Source organism: Oncorhynchus keta, chromosome 17 (genome assembly GCF_023373465.1).
Source record: "Oncorhynchus keta strain PuntledgeMale-10-30-2019 chromosome 17, Oket_V2, whole genome shotgun sequence".
In the NCBI taxonomy this organism is placed as follows: domain Eukaryota; kingdom Metazoa; phylum Chordata; class Actinopteri; order Salmoniformes; family Salmonidae; genus Oncorhynchus; species Oncorhynchus keta.
The window spans coordinates 19,893,257-19,913,239 of record NC_068437.1 but is presented as its reverse complement, the minus strand read 5'-3'; the positions used below and the strand labels follow the sequence as shown (position 1 = coordinate 19,913,239).

Here is a 19,983-nt window from a genome sequence, read left to right as displayed (position 1 = left end):
ACTTCTTGTAATAATACCACCTAACCTTAATGGATTCCCACAATGTTTCAGGTAGGTTAGCTATAAGTTCAGTTGTCCAGCTTTGCAGTGGCAACAAAAACACAGTGTAAACATGAAGATCCACTGTCACGTTTCTTTAGCATTACACACAAGTTATGTTATGAGACTGTTTCTTGTTGGCTGAAGGTCTGGGTGTCTCCTATGCTGCAGAGGGAGAGAGAGTCCAGAGACTTGGCCATCAGACGCCCATCAGACTGTGGGTAGGTCAATAATTAGCAGCATTGATTTCTGCATACTGATCTCTGTGTCTGTCTGCACATGCTCCTCCAAGGACTCTGCACTCAGACACATGTGAGAAGGCCTGCTCTCTCTCCAACCCTTCTGCTTCTCATTAAAGGGCGTCTGCACTTCCTGATTTGGCCTGATTTTTACATATGGTTCATTAAGAAATGCGTGTCTTGGTCTCGGGGTCTGATTTGATGAGTGTGTTTGCAAGTGGGAAGAGTTTGCCAAATGATTTAGCTAATTAGCTTCAGCCAGCAGGTGTGCGACCGTGGCAAAGTTTGTTTGACTTTAGATAACTAGCCCTGGGGAAATGCTAAGGACCGTCAATAAAATTACACAATGTAAAATGACACAATTTTCATGTTGTTCACCTTTTAGTTCTCAGTAAATGCGTTCAATATTTTCATATGCATTTCTACAATTTATAGTTGGTTTGATGTTTTTAAGTCATCGAAATTTAACGCTATTGGAATTTTAACATATTGTCCCTTTGTACAGTGCCTTGCGAAAGTATTCGGGCCCCCTTGAACTTTGCGACCTTTTGCCACATTTCAGGCTTCAAACATAAAGATATAAAACTGTTTTTTTTTTAAAGAATCAACACCAAGTGGGACACAATCATGAAGTGGAACGACATTTATTGGATATTTCAAACATTTGTAACAAATCAAAAACTGAAAAATTGGGCGTGCAAAATTATTCAGCCCCCTTAAGTTAATACTTTGTAGCGCCACCTTTTGCTGCGATTACAGCTGTAAGTCGCTTGGGGTATGTCTCTATCAGTTTTGCACATCGAGAGACTGAAATTTTTTCCCATTCCTGCAAAACAGCTCGAGCTCAGTGAGGTTGGATGGAGAGCATATATATATCTTTATGTTTGAAGCCTGAAATGTGTCAAAAGGTCGCAAAGTTCAAGGGGGCCGAATAACTAGCCCCATAGGGATATCCATAGGGATATCCAAAGTCAACCCAAATTTAAATTTACCACGGGCATCTGCCCTCCGAATTGATGATCACTTGAGTGCTGCCAGCTGTGGGTGTGGGTGGGATCGAACCAAACCCAACCTTAATTTACATTGTGAGGCAGTCACGATCACAAGTCTCACAAACTCTGTTTTGGATGAGACAGACTTTGACCAAAATTATCCTATTTACACTTTTGTAGTCTAATTAATGCCACAGACTGTTTTATAAATGAGAAGTTTAGGGGCAGTTGCTCTTTAACCATTCAGTTACACAGACACACACACACACACTTGCACGAACGCGCACACACACACACACACACACATGCACGCACAAACGCATGCACACACACACACCCCCACTGCGATACACCCACACAAACAAATTATGATATCTCATTACAGATATTGATCCATACCATTTTTGCAGGATTGCTGTTATCTGACTCCCTGCCACTAATTCCCTAAACACACTCAACATCCATAGCCTTTATCCCTTCCAACCCTGTCTGTATCTGCCACCCTCCTCCATCGAGCCCTTCCTCAACTGTTTATTCTAGCTTTTCCTCTCTCCTGTCCTGGCTATTATCCTCACAGTTATGTGTATCTATGCCTAGAGCACTACAATAGTGACGCCTGTTCTGTTGTTCTTTCTGCCTTCTTTCCTGCTTCCTTCGAAAGTACTCTGGGATTCTTGGAGGCATAGAAGGTTGCTTGGGTGTTTATGATGCCATTAAGGGATTTGAGACTGTTTTAATGTCATAAGGTGTCACAGAAAAAATATGTTTAGTTGTCGTAACATGGCCTCCTCAACTGTCTGTGTTTGTCAATGAGGCTACTTCCTGCTTGATGCTTCCACTCCCTTATGTTGATAGGAACGCTTCCCTAACCTGTCTGTCAGGCCTACTGTACACACACACGCGCACGTATAGGTTCAGTGGCAGGACAGTCTGTGTGAGAAACTGGAAATGAGAATGAAGTGCAGCCAGGATATTTTGGCAACCGTTCTGAAGTTTAAATTCTCTTGCATAGATGTTGACAATGGCCACTATGACTGATAAAATTAGTTTCAAGATTGTAAAAGTAGATTCTGTTCGTATTGTAATATAGTTTGCACAAATGTATAGACCTCTACAATGAATAGCTTGTTGAAAGCAGTTGCATAATGTGTGTTACCGTAGCAGTACTGTAATGGCAGTCCACACAATGAGCACTCAGTCTGTACCACTGATCAGAGCACTCGCACTCGAATAAGGACCCTAGCTGCAACAGACTGCAGAAATTACAATACATTGAGATATAAGGCCCAAAGTATATTGGTTTTAGTTTATTTCAAACACCCCATTTCACATACCAATCTGCACTAAAACCCTCCTCTGTCTTGTTTGATATCAAGCACAACTCTGTGTCACATCTCTCTGTTTGTCCAGGTAATGCATCAGTAGAGAGAGCCTCCATAGAGCTTCAAGACCCCTCCAAGGCCCCTCATCCAGACTGAGACTGTCTCCAGCACCAACACACCACTCCCCTCACCCTGTCTCTGCCCTGCCCCACCCAGACATGGCTGCCTCCAAGAGCGGCTACGAGGGAAAGATCGCCGGCCTCTATGACCTGGATCGCACGCTGGGTAAAGGCCACTTCGCTGTTGTCAAGCTGGCACGCCACGTCTTCACAGGCCAGCTGGTGGCGGTCAAGGTGATCGACAAGACCAAGCTGGACGCCATGGCGACGGGCCACCTGCTGCAGGAGGTGCGCTGTATGAAGCTGGTGCAGCATCCCAATGTGGTGCGGCTCTACGAGGTCATCGACACTGCCAACAAGCTCTACCTCATCTTGGAGCTGGGCGATGGAGGAGACATGTATGACTACATCTTGCGCCACGAGGGTGGCGTGGCTGAGGACACGGCTAAAGTTCACTTCGCCCAGATCGTCCGAGCAATCTCCTACTGCCACCGGCTCCACGTGGTGCACCGAGACCTCAAGCCAGAGAACGTGGTGTTCTTCAGGCAGCAGGGGACCGTCAAGCTGACCGACTTCGGCTTCAGCAACCTCTTCAAGCCCGGGACCATGCTGATGACCAGCTGTGGCTCGCTGGCTTACTCTGCCCCAGAGATCCTGCTGGGAGATGAGTATGATGCTCCGGCTGTAGGTAAGACAAATGGGGGACCGGGACGGGGGTGTCTGGTTCGGCAGGGGGTCTGTCTGTCCATCTGGTTATCTGGCTGGCTGTTTTCTTCATAGGAAGGGTCAAGTGATGCAATGAGATGAGAGAAATGTGAAGATAAAATAAATAGAACATTGTTTGCATGTGACTCATTTTGCAGACAAGTACGTGATTCACTGAGTTTTTTTAATTATATTCTGCCCGTAAGACCACATATATAGATTCAGGTCCCTCTAAGGCTAAGCCATTGAGCTACACAGAATTACCATAAATCCCCTGAGACCAAGATAAAGCTGGAGAGATGAACATGGGCGTGTCTGCGGTACTGCCTGTGGATCTGTCAGTCAGGCAGGCATTCCTCTAGCTCACCCAACATACACACACAAACGTGAACAGATGGACTACTCTCTGGGCTGCATAGAATCTGGAATGGAAATGTAATTTGCGTGTGGATGGGCGGTGTGGTTGAAGCAATCCACACAGGGCTTTAATCCAGGGCAGGGACAGTGAAGCTGTGTACATGCAGTGCTTAAAGCTGGAATCCTTAATGGGGAAACAGCCATGTCTGTTTGCGATATTACAACACCAAAAGTTACTGTAAACAATGAACACAGCCCCCCTCCGCCCCCTCGGACATCATTGCACGTGCGATAGAAGAGCAGAATATGTATCACACTGTATATTTTTTACCTCAGCTCGGCAATAATAACAACGGTGGTGGGGTGGCCAGTGGCGCTGTTTCCCCCTACTGCGAATTCCATCTTTAAAGCCTAGAGCCAGGCGGATAGTTGTCTCTGTGTCAGGGTAGGAGGACTGTGGGTTTCCACTTACAGTTCAGCCTGTCTGCCCACTGATGTTGTTTTTAGGTCTGGTTTGTTTTCCGCAGACAGACAGGGTTGTATCTGGATTTTTCTTCAATGAAATTAAAATCAGTGGAGAGTAGTGCAGCGAGAGTAAATGTACAATGTCTCCAGCCCTGTAGTATTCCAGACCTAAACATGCCCCAAATACACACTCCTGGCCTGCCCCAGATATGAACACCTGGCTGCACCTCATTCAACTGCTACAGGGAAATGGACTGTTATTGTGAAAATGCACCATGACATCTTAACATGTGGAAAGTGTTATGGTGCAGTGTCATTAACACCCTAGCAGAATACTGAGCAATAGTAGAAGAGCGAGTGCAGAGTTATTCCCTGGGTTTTTAGAGGTGAGTAATCCAGTAACCCTATGAGACCTGTTAGGTAATGGCCACTGGCCAGGGAACACCTGACAGGATCACAGTTTAGAGGGACTCAAATCAGATTCATACCTCATCTTGGAACAACACTCTTCTAGTACGCAGATGCATGGTCATGTACATTCCTTAATCATAACTGCTGATGGGCCATGTGAAAGAATGAAGATCAGCGCAAAGTAAAGAATATCCCCTATGGCTACATACTATAGAACATATAGTTGAGGCTGTTCTCAAGCAGCCATGTAACCCATGCAGGGCTGGTAACACAGACGAAAGTCATACTGACTGGGCAGTATGCAGTGTGGTGCTGGGAGTGTGCCAGCCCCTAACTGGGTCAGACTCCTCTGAGATACAGCTCCAGCTAAGCCTGCCAGGTGCCAAAAGCTAAGTGGGCTTCCCACTGCAGAGGGACCGCAGGGGTTTAGGCATGTGCACTGAAACTAAAGACACAACCACAACACAACCACCAAATTCACCAGTACCTGGCTTTAACTTCCACACCTCAAATAGAGACTATTGTAGCCGGGATACTGGTGACAATCACTGGAGCTACAGTATATTCTCTGATCAGTGGAGCTTCAGTATATTCTCTGATCAGTGGAGCTACAATATATTCTCTGATCAGTGGAGCTACAATATATTCTCTGATCAGTGGAGCTACAATATATTCTCTGATCAGTGGAGCTACAGTATATTCTCTGATCACTGGAGCTACAGTATATTCTCTGATCGCTGGAGCTACAGTATATTCTCTGATCACTGGAGCTACAGTATATTCTCTGATCACTGGAGCTACACTATATTCTCTGATCACTGGAGCTACAGTATATTCTCTGATCACTGGAGCTACAGTATATTCTCTGATCACTGGAGCAACAGTATATTCTCTGATCACTGGAGCCACAGTATATTCTCTGATCAGTCCTAAGTGTGTCACTGTGGGCATGTGCAATAATGCTTGGACAGTGCTCACCTACATTTGTAGTGGAAGTTCAAGTAAATCAGAGCAGATTATTTTGGTTGTATCCCTCTGGTTACTACGGGTTGATTAACCTCAAACACATCTGGCACACATTTTGATAATTAGATCAAAACAAGATTATTGGCTTGCAAGGCAGTGGAACTACTGTAAAATCCCAAATATTTTGACCTATTGCACGTGGGTGGCCATGGTGTTGTGTGTGCGACCGACCAGTGGCAGTCTGCCCACTGGGTTGAGGCTCACAGTGGTATAATCAGATTGTGTGGCATGCTGTGCACTGCAGTGCCTGGCACAGAGAAAGGTCCCATTCCACACCCAACATACGGCACAGGACAGGTTTGGGGCATTAACCTGGTTTGAGCCCAGTCAATGAGCCTGGGAAACAACACACACCTACCCATGTGGCTGAAGAGACCTTGTTTCTAGTATCAACTTGTCCCTGATGTTATCTGGCTGTTGAAGTCAAGCCGGGACAAGGCCTGCTGTGTGTGTGTGTGTGTGTGTGTGTGTGTGTGTGTGTGTGTGTGTGTGTGTGTGTGTGTGTGTGTGTGTGTGTGTGTGTGTGTGTGTGTGTGTGTGTGTGTGTGTGTGTGTGTGTGTGTGTGTGTGTGTGTGTGTGTGTGTGTGTGTGTGTGTGATTATATTTAGTGCCTTCAGAAAATATTCAGACCCCTTGAATTTTTCCACATTTTGTTACAGCTTTATTATAAAATGGATTAAATACACTCTACACACAATGCCCCATAATGAAAAAGCATAAATAGGGTTTTCGAAATTTTAGCAAATGTAATAACAAAAAACATACCTTATTTACATAAGTATTCAGACACTTTGCTTTGAGAGTCTAAATTGAGCTCAGGTGCGTCCTGTTTACATTGATTATACTTGAGATGTTTCTACTGTACAACTTGATTGGAGTCCACCTGTGGTAAATTCAATTGATTGAAGAACCCAATGGTCACTCTAACAGAGCTCTAGAGTTCCTCTATGGAGATGGGAGAACCTTCCAGAAGGACAACCATGTCTGCAGCACTCCACCTATCAGGCTTTTATGGTAGAGTGGCCAGACAGAAGTCACTCCAAAGTAAAAGGCACATGACAGCCTGCTTGGAGTTTGCCAACAGGCACCAAATGGCTCTCAGACCATGAGAAACAAGATTCTCTGGTCTGATAAATCCAAGATTTAACTATTTGTCCTGAATGCCAAGCATCGTGTCTGGAGGAAACCTGACACCATCCCTACGGTGAAGCATGGTGGTGGCAGCATCATGCTGTGGGGATGTTTTTCAATGGCAGGGACTAAGAGACTAGTCAGGATCGAGGCAAAGATGAACGGAGCAAAGTACATAGAGATCCTTGATGAACACCTGCTTCAGAATTCTCAGAACCGCAGACTGGAACGAAGGTTCACCTTCCAACAGGACAACGACCCTAAGCACACAGTCAAGACATTGCAGGAGTGGCTTCAGGACAAGTCTCGGAATGTCCTGGAGTGGCCCAGTCAGAGGCCGGACTTGAATCCGATCAAAAATGTCTGAAGAGACGTGAAAATGGCTGTGCAGCAACGCTCCCCATCCAACCTGACAGAGCTTGAGAGGATCTGCAGAAAAGAATGGGAGAAACTCCCCAAATACACGTGTGCCAAGCTTGTCACGTCATACCCAAGAAGACACAAGACTGTAATCACTGCCAAAGGTGCTTCAACTAAGCACTGAGTAAAGGGTTTGAATACTTATGTGTGATATATATTTTTTATTCTTTTTTACATTTTTTATAAATTAGCAAACATTTCTAAAAACCTGTTTTTGCTTTTACCATTATGGGGTATTGTGTGTAGATTGAGGGGGGCTATGTAATACATTTTAAAATAAGGCTGTAATCTAATAAAATGTGGAAAAAGTCAAGGGGTCTCAATACTTTCTGAAGGCATTGTGTCTCTAGACCACAGATATCGTATTACTACTGGATTCTATGGTCTAGTCTCTGTGAATTAGTCGTCTTCTGATGACGCCTGTAAATGCTATGGATGGAGCCCGAGTCAGTGTGATGTAGTATTTCCACAGGTTACCTGGGTGGTTGTGTACAGTTACTGTATCACTTAATGAATATTCATTAGTTCAGCATGCTCTTATCCTGGTCCACTAAGCAGGTGCTGGTGTAATCTACTTATTAGGTCTTAGTGACAGAGTGCCAGCTGAGTGAGGCAGCTTGCTCACTGAGGCCCACTGCCATTATACTGCCATGCAGCCCTGTTATGATAACACAGCACAACACAACACAGCAGGGTTGGGGTCAACTCCATTTACATTCAGGCAATTCAGAAAGTCAATTGAATTTCAAATGTAAGAATTTCAAACTGCTCTTAGAAGATAAATGACACCTGGAAGATTGGAGTGATTGGACAGAATGCAAATGAGGTTCACCCCAGCCTTGCAGCTCTGCGGAACACTGCAAGGCGTGACATGTGCGTGTGAAAGAAGAGCTTAGAGATATGATACTCCATTATATCCCTCTTTCTGCACAGATGCAGGTTTGTGGATAATGCTGAGTAGCTCTGAGAAAGAGATGTCCCTTCTGTACTGAGAAAAGAGATTACCTTAGTCCATGGGAACGTGAGTCATAAACTCCTTTTTATAGCACACTGTATCACTCATACACCTATGTTGCAATATACAAACAAATGTACAACCACGTATTAAATATTTGTACAGGGTGTACTGGTATTTTATAGGTGGGTACTGTATGAAGCTATGAATGGATCCCAAGGGCCATTAAACTGAGTGCAGCATGACTGTGGTCATATGATGCGGCAGAGAAAATCAGAGGCCTGTGTGTGCAGAGCCACGCAGCAGTACCAGACCCAGGGCGATGGGACAGTGGCCTGTTCTGTGTCTAACACATGGCTGCTATACTGCATAACCCAAACAAAGCAGTGTGGAGAAGAACAGTCAGATACCATCTCAGGTCTTGTCTTGTGTCCAGGGCTATTTAAGTAGAACTTGTCTGTCTCCACCTGGGTTGTGCCTAAACGGACAGTCATGGCATACTCAATAGCAGAGGAAATCTACATGTAGAGTTGGGGAGAGTTAGTAGCAGGCCAGTTGGTGCTCATTAATATACAACTTTGAGGTAGAGTTAAGGAGCGTTGTAAGCAGGCCAGTTGGCGCTCATTAATATACAGCTTTGAGGTAGAGTTAAGGAGAGTTGTAGCAGGTAATGCTTGTGATTATGTGCTTTCAGATAAACTATTTTCATTCATCAGTCTAAAGTGGGTGTAGTTTCCTTTCTATGATTCACCCTTACCCCATTCTATGAGGCGTCACTACATGGTGATTCAGTGGTTTAGTATGATCCTCTCATTCAGTCCGAGTGTGACAGATTTAGGGAGAGAGGAACAGATTGGGTGAGGTAGAGGGCTCTCATTATTTACTCTAGGACAGAGCATTTCCTCTGAGAGAGGGACTGAACACCATCTGGTAGGATATTTGACAGAACAGAGAGAGAGACCAGGAGAACTAGCTATCCACACACACACACACACGCCGTTTTGCAAACTCCAGGCATTTAAATTGTTTTGTTGAGGACATGAAAATACAGCTCTTTGGCCACGCACACCAGTGGTGGGTTTGGTGTCAAAATGAGAACACATGAGCAGAAAAAAAGCCATATCTACTTTAAAATATGGTGGATCTTTGATGTTATGGGGCTATTTTGCTTCCACTGGTCCTGGGGCCCTTAAGGTTAACAGCATCATGAACTTTACCCAGTACCAGGACGTTTTTGCCAAAAACCTGGTTGCCTCTGTCAGGAGTTGATCTTCCAGCAAGACCATAACCCCAAGCACACATCAAAATCCACAAAGAAATGGTTTATTGGCCACACAATTATTTTGCAATGGCCAGCTTAGTCACTAGACATTGAAAAACTGTGGTTTTAATTGAAGAGGGAAGTCCATAAGGTCCCGAGTGGCGCAGTGGTCTAAGGCACTGCATCACAGTGCAAGAAACTACATTTTCTTGGCATTTCATTACTTTATTACTTTCATTACGTTTCCTAAAATGTCCAACATGGTTACATTTAATGAAAATGTTGGTAATGTTCTAGTAATGTTCTCCAACTGGTTTGACATTGGGAATGTTCTCGAATATTTCAGAGAACGTTAAGAAACGACATTCTTCTGTGGGAATTTCAGTACTTCATCATATTGTTTCCTCATGGTTCTATTTACAGTAATGTCCTCAAATTGTTCCAAGAACATTAAGCAAGTTTTCCATAAAAACCACAAGAATGTTATTTAAAAACATACATTCCGTTATCAGCATCAACAAAACTAAAAACTAAAAAATGATTGGTCACATACACATATTTAGCAGATATTATTGCGGGTGTAGCAAAATGCTTGTTTTCCTCGCTCCAACAGTGCAGTTGTATATAACAATACACAAATCTAAAAGTAAAAGAATGGAATTAAGAAATATGTAAATATTAGGACGAGCAATGTCGGAGTGGCATTGACTAAAATACAGAATAAACACATGAGTAAAGCAGTATGGAAACATTATTGAAGTGACTGGTGTTCCATTATTAAAATGGCCAGTGATTCCATGTCTATGTATATAGGGCACCAACCTCTAAAGTGCAGGGTTGAGTAACTGGGTGGTAGCCGACTAGTGATGACTATTTAACAGTCTAATGGCCTTGAGATAGAAGCTGTTTTTTAGTCTCTCGTCCCAGCTTTGATGAACCTGTACTGACCTCGCCTTCTGGATGATAACAGGGTGAACAGGCCATGGCTCGGGTGGTTGATGTTCTTGATGATCTTTTTGGCCTTCCTGTAACATCAGGTGCTGTAGGTGTCCTGGAGGGCAGGCAATGTGACCCGGGTCATACGTTGGGCAGACTGCACCACCCTCTGGAGAGCCATGTGGTTGCAGGTGGTGCAGTTGCCGTACCAAGAGGTGATACAGCCCGACAGGATACTCTCAGTTGTGCATCTTCAAAGGTTTGTGATGGTCTTAGGGGCCAAGCCAAGTTTCTTAAGCCTCCTGAGATTGAAGAGGCTCTGTTGCACCCTCTTGACCACACCGTCTGTGTGGTGGACCATTTCAGATTGTCAGTGATGTGTACGCCGAGGAACTTTCCACCTTCTCCACTGCGGTCCCGTTGATGTGGATAGGAGCGTATTCCCTGTGCTGTTTCCTGAAGTCCAGGATCAGTTCCTTCATTTCATTGAGGGAGAGGTTATTTTCCTGGCACCACTCCGCCAGGGCCCTCGCCTCCTCCCTGTAGGCTCTCGTCATTGTTGGTAATCAGGCCTACTACTTTTGTGTCGAACTTGATGATTGAGTTGTAGGCATGCGTGGCCACGCAGTCATGGGTGAACAGGAAGTACAGGAGAGGGCTGAGTACACACCCTTGTGGGGCCCCTGTGTTGAGGATCAGTGACGTGGAGGTGTTGTTTCCTACCTTCACCACCTGGGGGTGGTCTGTCAAGAAGTCCAGGACCAGGTTTCAGACCCAGGGCCCTGAGCTTAATGATGAGCTTAGAGGATACCATGGTTTTGAATGCTGAGCTATAGTCAATGAGCAGCATTCTGTTGTAGGTATTCCTTTTGTCCAGCTGGGATAAGGCAGTGATGTTGTGCGATGGCATCGTCTGTGGCTCTACAGTATTGGGGTTAGTAAGCAAATTGAATTAGGTCTTGGGTGTCAGCTAAGGTAGAGGTGACATGATCCTTAACTAGCCTCTCAAAACACTTCATGATGACAGAAGTGAGTGCTACGGGGCAATAGTCATTTAGTTCAGTTACCTTTGCTTTCTTGGGTACAGGAACAGTGGTGGACATCTTGAAGGAAGTTGGGACAGCAGACTGGGATAGGGAGAGATTGAATATGTCCGTAAACACTCCAGCCAGCTGGTCTGTGTATGCTCTGAGGATGCGGCTAGGGATGCCGCATGGGCCGGCAGCCTTGTGAGGGTTAATACGCTTAAATGTCTTGCTCAAATCGGCCACGGACAACGAGAGCCCACAGTCCTTGGGAGCGGGCCGCGTCGGTGGCAATGTGTTATCCTCAAAGAGGCCGAAGTAGGTGTTTAGCTTGTCTGGGAGCAAGATGTCGGTGTCTGACGTGGCTGGTTTTCCCTTTGTAATCCGTGATTGTCTGTAGACTCTGCCACATACGTCTTGTGTCTAAGCCGTTGAATTGCGATTCAACTTTGTCTCTGTACTGACGTTTTTCCTGTTTGATTGGCTTACTGAGGCAATAACTACAATGTTTGTATTCAACCATATTCCAAGTCACCTTGCAATGGTTAAATGCAGTGGTTCACGCTTATAGTTTTGAGCGAATGCTGTCATCTATTCACTGTTTCAGGTTTGGGTAGGTTTTAATAGTCACCGTGGGAACAACATTCCCTATGCACTTCCTGATGAACTCAGTCACCTTGTCCGTGTATACGTCAATGTTATTCTCAGAGGCTATCCGGAACATATCCCAGTCCGTGTGATCAAAACCATCTTGAAGCGGAAGTGGATTCCGATTGAACAGACCAGCGTTGAATAGTCCTTAGCACGGGTACTTCCTGTTTTGAGTTTCTGCCATATAGGAAGGGAGGACCAAATGGAGTTGTGATCTAATTTGCCGAAGGGAGGGCAGGGGAGGGCCTTGTAGGCATCTCGAAAAAGTGAGATGCCTACGTCTTGTTAAACTTCTTGATGCACCCATCCCGTTAGCGGGATCATTTTCGTCAACATCCGCTGAATTGCAGAGCGCCAAATTCAAATTAAATTACGAAAAATATTAAGTTTTCATGAAATCACAAGTGCAATATAGCAAAACACAGCTTAGCATGTTGTAAATCCACCTGGCGTGTCAGATTTCAATAAAGCTTTTTTGGCGAAAGCATACCAAGCGTTTATTTAAGGAGATTGCTCTCAGTAGACAAAATATTACAAACAGCTAGCAGCCAAGTAGATTGGTCACGAAAGTCAGAAAAGCATTCCAAATAGTATCCGTAATGTTCTTAGAAACATGTCAAACGTTTTTATAATCAATCCTCAGGTTGTTTTTACAATATATAAAATCGATAATATTTCAACCGGGACTGTACCTTCTTCAATAGGAGAGAGAGAGAAGTGTCTGCTCCAAGCTGGTGCGCATGCAAAACGCTGCTGGCACCCAGCCATACAATGACGCAATGTGATCTTTCTCGCTCATTTTTCAAAATAAAAGCCTGAAACTATGTCTAAAGACTGTTCACACCATGGGCAAGCCATAAGAAAAGGAATCTGGTTGATATCCCTTTAAATGGAGCATAGGCAGGCTATGGAACAGAGAGCTTTCAGGAAAAACAACACTTCCGGGTTGGATTTTCCTCAGGTTTTTGCCTGCAATATCAGTTCTGTTATACTCACAGATAATATTTTGACAGTTTTGGAAACTTTAGAGTGTTTTCTATCCTAATCCGACAATTATATGCATATTCTAGATTCTGGGCCTGAGAAATAGGCAGTTTCATTTGGGTACGTTTTTCATCCAAACATCAAAGTACTGCCCCCTACACTCAAGAGGTTAAATCAAATCAAACTTTGTCACATGCGCCGAATATAAGAAGTGTAGACCTTCCTGTGAAATGCTTACTTACAAGCCCTTAACCAACAGTGCAGTTCAAAAAGAGTTAAGAAAATATTTACCAAATAAACTAAAAGTAAAAAAATAATAAAAAGTAACACAATAACATAACAAGGTTATATACATGGGGTACCGGTACCGAGTCAATGTGTGGGGGTACAGGCTAAAGTAGTTTGTACATGTAGGTAGGGGTGAAGTGAATATGCATAGATAACAAATAGCGAGTAGCAGCAGTGTACAAAATAAATGTTTGGGGGGGTGGGTCATGTAATAGTCTGGTGGCCATTTGATTAATTGTTCAGCAGTTTTATGGCTTGGGGGTAGAAGGTGTTGAGGAGCCTTTTAATCCTATACTTGGCGCTCTGGTACCTCTTGCCGTGCGGTAGCAGAGAAAACAGTCTATGACTTGGGTGACTGAAGTCTCTGACAAGTTTTGGGCTTTCCTCTGACACGCCTAGTATTTTGGTCCTGGATGGCAGGAAGCTTGGCCTCAGGGATGTACTGGGCCGTATGCATTACCCTCTGTAGCGCCTTACGGTCAGATGCCAAGCAGTTCCAATACCAGGCGGTAATACAACCGGTCTGGATGTGCTCAATGGTGTAGCTGTAGAACTTTGAGGATCTGGGGACCCATGCAAATTCTTTTCAGTCTCCTGAGTGGGAAAAAGTTTTGTTGTGCCCTCTTCACGACTGTCTTGGTGTGTTTGGACCATGATAGTTTGTTGGTCCAAACACAGCCCCGTCGATGTTAATGGGGGCTGTTCGGCCCGCCTTTCCTGTAGTCCACGATCAGCTCCTTTGTCTTGCTCACATTGAGGGAGAGATTGTTGTCCTAACACCACCCTGCCAGTTTTCAGACCTCCTCCCTATAAAGCTGTCTCATCGTTGTCAGTGATCAGGCCTACCACTGTTGTCGTCAGCAAACATAATGATGGTGTTGGAGTTGTGTTTGGCCACGCAGTCGTGGGTGAACAGGGAGTACAGGAGGGGACTAAGTACACACCCCTGATGGGCCCCAGTGTTGAGGACCAGCTTGGCAGATGTATTGCTGCCTACCCTTACCACCTGGGGGTGGTCCATCAGGAAGTCCAGGATCCAGTTGCAGAGGGAGGTGTTTAGCCCCAGGGTCCTTAGCTTAGTGATGAACTTCATGGGCACTATGGTGTTAAATGCTGAGCTTTAGTCAATGAACATCATTCTCACATAGGTGTTCCTTTTGTCTAAGTGGGAAAGGGCAGTGTGGAGTGCGATTGAGATTGCGTCATCTGTGGATCTGTTGGGGCAGTATGCGAATTGGAGTGGGTCTAGGGTATCCGGGAGGATGCTGTTGAGGTTAGCCATGACCCGCCTTTCAAAGCACTTCATCGTTACTGATGTGAGTGCTACGGGGCGGTAAGCAGTTAGGCACGTTACCTTCGCTTCCTTGGGCACAGGGACTATGGTGGTCTGCTTGAAACATGTAGCTATTACAGAGAGGTTGAAAATGTCAGTGAAGATACTTGTCAGTTGGTCCGCGCATGCTTTGGGTACACGTCCTGGTAATCCATCTGGCCTGCCGGCTTTGTGAATGTTGACCTGTTTAAAAGGTCTTGCTCACTACCGAGAGCATTATCACAGCCATCCAGAACAGCTGGTGCTCTCTTCCATGTTTCAGTTTTGCTTGCCTAGAAGCAATCATAAAAGGCATTTAGCTCATCTGGTAGGGTTGCGTCACTGGGCAGCTCGCGTCTGGGTTTCCCTCTTTAGTCAGTAATAGTTTTTATGCCCTGCCACATCCGACGAGCGTCAGAGCCAGTGTAGTAGGATACAATCTTGATCCTGTATTGACACTTTGCTTGTTTGATGGTTCGTCTGAGGGCATAGCAGAATTTCTTATTGGCATCCGGATTAGTGTCCCACTTCTTGAAAGCGGCAGCTCTAGCCTTTAGCTCAATGTGACTGTTGCCTGTTATCCATGGCTTAAAGTAGGGATATGTACGTATGGTCACTTTGGGGTCGATGCCGTCAATGCACTTATTGATGAAGCCGATGATTGAGGTGGTATAATCCTCAATGCCGGAACATATTCCAGTCTGTGCTAGCAAACAGTCCTGTAGCTTAGCATCCGCGTCATCAGTATTGAGCGAGTCACTGGTAATTCCTGCTTTAGTTTTTGTTTGTAAGCAGGAATCAGGAGGATAGAATTATGGTCAGATTAGCCAAATAGAGGGCAGGGAAGAGCTTTGTATGCATCTTTGTGTGTGGAGTACAGGTGGTTTAGAGTTTTTTTCCCCCTCTGGTTGCACATGTGACATGGTGGTAAAACTGATTTCATTTTGCCTGCATTAAAGTTCTCGGCCTCTAGGAGCGCCACTTCTTAGTGAGATTTTTCTTGTTTGCTTATGGGCTTATAGAGTTGGTTGGGTGCGGTCTTAGTGCCAGAATCGGTCTGTGGTGCTAAATAGATGGCTACGAATAATATAGATAATATAGGTAACTCTCTTGGTAGGTAATGTGGTCTACAGCTTATCATAAGGTACTCAACCTCAGGCGAGAAATACCTGTAGACTTCTTTAATATTAGACATTGCGCACCAGCTGTTATTGACAAAAATACACACCCCCACCCCTCATCTTACCAGACGTAGCTTCTCTGTTCTGCCGGTGCATTGAAAATCCCTCCAGCACTATATTATCTGTGTTGTCGTTCAGCCACGACTCGGTGAAACATAAGATATTACAGTTCTTAATGTCCTGTTGGTAGGATTATCGTAGGTCATCAATTTTATTTTCAATGATTGCATGTGAGCAAGTAGAATTGATGGCAGTGGGAGTTTACTCGCTGGCCTACAGATTCTCAAAAGGCAGCCCATTCTGCGTCCTCTTCTCCTCCGTCTTTTCTTCACGCAAATGATGGGGATCTGGGCCTGTTCCCGGGAAAACAGTATATCTTTCTCATCGGACTCGTTAACAGAAAAGCTTCTTCTAGTTCCTGCTGAGTAAATCCCAGTTCTGTCCAGAAGTCCAGAAGTTATTTCCGGTCATAAAGACGGTAGCAGCAACATTACATACAAAATAAGTTACAAACGACTCAAAAAAAAAAAGAAAAAATTGAAAATTGAAAAAATTGGTTACGGGCATGTAACACGTCAGCCATCCTCTTCGGTGCCATCTTACTTAAGTGTGTTCAGGTGTTTTTGGCCGCCCCCACTAATTGGCCACACCTAATTGGCCACACCTGATATTAATGAGTGCTTGTTTTGTTTGAAATAGGGTCTGTTTGAATAGACTAAAATGAACAGCTTTGTATGCGGAAAAACAAACAAACAAGGCATTTAAGCTCCATCTTGGTGGCACAGTGGACTAATTCCATGGATAAAGAACAGAAGATTATAGTTTTTAATCTCATTGATGCTGTGTAATAATAAGAAAAGTGTTTGCATGGTTCATGCCTGAGGAAATACATTTTCATGTGTTCTATCTGTGCTTGGAATCCCAAAAAAGTTAACCCAAAATAAGCTAGCAGTGTCATCAAAAGTCTGTATAGGTAAACATAAATAAAAAATTATCACTGAAAGTTGTAAGGAAGTTATTCAAAAACCTCCAAATAAATTATAATTTCCTTCTCAGAGCATTTATTAATAAAACCTACCAGGAAAATGTTCAAGCAACCAGAGAAAAAAAACATTCTCAAATCCACCCTGTAACCTAAAAATAAACGTTTCCAGAATAGGCAACATTTTCACTTCTGTTCTCAGAATGTTTGAAAAAGGTTATGTTTTACCGGTCAGGAAACGTATGGCTTCTTTATTTTTTTTTGTGAAACCAACTTCCATGGAACCAAATGTTAGCAGTATTTGAATGATTTATTTTATACAGTCATTTTTGCTCATCTTTATCAACAGTGTCAATAATTTCTGACCCCACTGTTTATAGATCGAGATTGCAGGAAGAGAACAGATCAGGAGAATAATCACAGGAATTCCACATGGGTAACCTTTGCCCTCATACAGCAATCAGTGCCATGGGGCATTCTGGCTGTCAGATGTCATTAGCTGAACCTTAACTTAAAAAGGCCAGCTATTCATGTTCTACCCTTTGAACACACATTATTATGTGCATGTATCTCAGTGTTCAGGAGTCATCAGCAGAGAAAAGGCTAACTACAGTTAATATGTTACGTAGTGGGAACACATAGATACGATTTATTGGACTGAGCTTGATTAAATATGGCAGCTCAGCCAAGGAAAGGTTATTTGCTTTACGATCGAATGCTCGGTGCTCATGGTTGATTTTCACTTTTCAACTTCTGTTTACTTTCCCTGGGCTCAGAGACGAGTGATGACGATAATTGTGCTTTTGACAGGGTAAAGGTTGAAGACAGTGTTTGTGCTTGTTTAGCAGTGAGTGATGTGTCTTTTGAGTGCAGCACTGCAGATCTGTCAGATCTAATGTGTGGTAAGAATATGTGGAAATCCCCAGTGGATTGAGAGAGGGAGCGTCGCATTTTGAATTTGCTGCCGTTGTATAACTGAGGTGGAGAGGGTTGTGTGTGTGTGTCTGTGTGTGTGTGTGTGCGCGTTCATGAGAGTATTTCTGTGTGAATGTTTATATGTGGGATAGATATGGTAACGAGGCAGAAAGAGAGTGAGGGTTATTGTTTTCATTGTCAAGAGCCCTCTGGGACAATGGTAAAATGCACTCAGCAGGCATCATAATCTCCTCTGTCCCAGCATGCAGCTGTGATGACGCCCACTGTCCTGTCCCATGAGGCTGTTCTGTTCAGGCTGAGTCGTCTGACTGTCAGTCAGGGGAATGTCTCAGCTTAGACCAGCACGCACTCCTCTTCTCTGGAACAATGTACAATGAACTACATTGTTTTCTACATGTGCCCGACCGGCTCGATTCGGTCTTATGTAGCAAAATTTGAAATTGTGTTTTTTTACATTGGATGAAAGCAAAGACTCAGAGCTAGAAAATTGTATATAGTACACTGCAGTTGAGGAACAATGGGAAAGTAATTCAGCTTTGAAAGTTGATAAACTTGTAACCCCACTTTTGAGAGAATGCCCTTGAATGTTTTGGTATACCTACTCTTCTTTGTCTACACCCATTCAGCATCATTCATACCCTCTTAAGCCTCAGCCCCACCCATCTTTTTAAGGATTCACGTGAGGCCATGTGCTAAACAGATAGTGTAGTATACAACCTAAGATAGTGTAGTATACAACCTATGTTAAAGTGTTGAAAGTGGTATAAAAAATACACTATCTAGTCCTTGGCCTATATCCTTAACTGACATTGTTGCAGGTCATGTTCTTCACATTACCGTCTCTGGTAAACACTGAATCAATTAAAATTAAAATGTATTTTTCATAGCTAACATTAGGCTAAAACTAGCAATGCAAATGGCTTTCGGAGATATGAATAATAGTACTACACAGATCACGTAATGTTAGCTAGCGAGTCAGCCAGCTAGCGTAAGCTAGCTAGCTAACGGTACACTTTAACTTGCAATGAAAACAACTTTCTGACAAAATTATTTTCTATAAAAGAAACACACACAATTTGAGTTTGATATTCACAAGAAGCAGTGCCTGATGTGAACCATACCTCAAACAAAAGAGATCCAAGAAGACCGAAGATTAAGAATTGTTGACTTGCATAAAGCTGGAAAGGGTTGCAAAAGTATCTCTAAAAGCCTTGATGTTGATCAGTCCACAGGAAGACAAATTGTCTATAAATGGAGAAAGTTCAGCACTGTTGCTACTCTCCCTAGGAGTGGCCATCCTGCAAAGAAGACTGCAAGAGCACAGCGCAGAATGCTCAATGTTAAGAATAATCCTAGTGTCAGCTAAAGACTTACAGAAATCTCTGGAACATGCTAACATCATCACTGTTGACGAGTCTACAATATGCTAAACATTAAACAAGAATGGTGTTCATGGGAGGACACCACAGACGATGCTACTGCTGTCCAAAAAAAAACTATGCTGCACGTCTGAAATTTGCAAAAGAGCACCTGGATGTTCCACAGCGCTTCTGGCAAAATATTCTGTAGACAGATGAAACTACAGTTGAGTTGTTTGGAAGGAACACACAACACTATGTGAGGAGAGAAAAACCACAGCACACTAACATCAAAACCTCACCCCAACTGTAAAGTATGGTGGATGGAGCATCATGGTTTGGGGCTGCTTGGCTGCCTCAGGGCCTGGACAGTGTGCTATCATTGACGGAAAAATGAATTCCCAAGTTTATCAAGACATTTTGCAGGAGAACGTAAGGCTATCTGTCCGCCAATTGAAGCTCAACAGAAGTTGGGTGATGCAACAGGACAACCACCCAAAACACAGAACTAAATCAACAACAGAATGGCTTCAACAGAACAAAATACACCTTCTGGAGTGGCCCAGTCAGAGTCTTGACCTCAAACAGATTTTGAGAGCGGTTCACACCAGACATCCCAAAAATATTGCTGAACTGAAAAAGTTTTGTAAAGAGGAATGGTCTATAATTCCAGATATGGGGAAGGGTACAAAACATTTCTGCAGCATTGAAGGTCCCAAGAGTACAGTGGCCTCCATCATTCTTGAATGCCAAGCGTCACATCTGGAGGAAACCTGGCACCATCCCTACGGTGAAGGATGGTGGTGGCAGCATCATGCTATGGGGATTTTTCTTCAGTGGTAGGGACTGAGGGAAAGTCTAGTCAGGATTGAGGGAAAGATAAGCGG

General features: G+C 44.0%; 1 protein-coding gene across 3 annotated transcripts in view; it reads left to right on the top strand.

Annotated features, from left to right (window-relative positions):
- Positions 1-19,983, top strand: part of snrkb (SNF related kinase b) — a 38,787-nt gene that overhangs the window by 8,156 nt on the left and 10,648 nt on the right. Inside the window, exons 2-3 of one of the 3 annotated variants that reach the window (XM_052465666.1) lie at positions 211-260; positions 2,681-3,399. In XM_052465666.1, coding sequence (XP_052321626.1) covers positions 2,811-3,399 — 589 coding nt within the window. In that variant the 5' untranslated portion in view covers positions 211-260; positions 2,681-2,810. Of the gene's footprint in view, positions 1-186; positions 261-2,680; positions 3,400-19,983 lie in introns of all 3 variants that reach the window. The other 2 variants (XM_035790864.2, XM_035790863.2) reach the window with 2 other exon arrangements.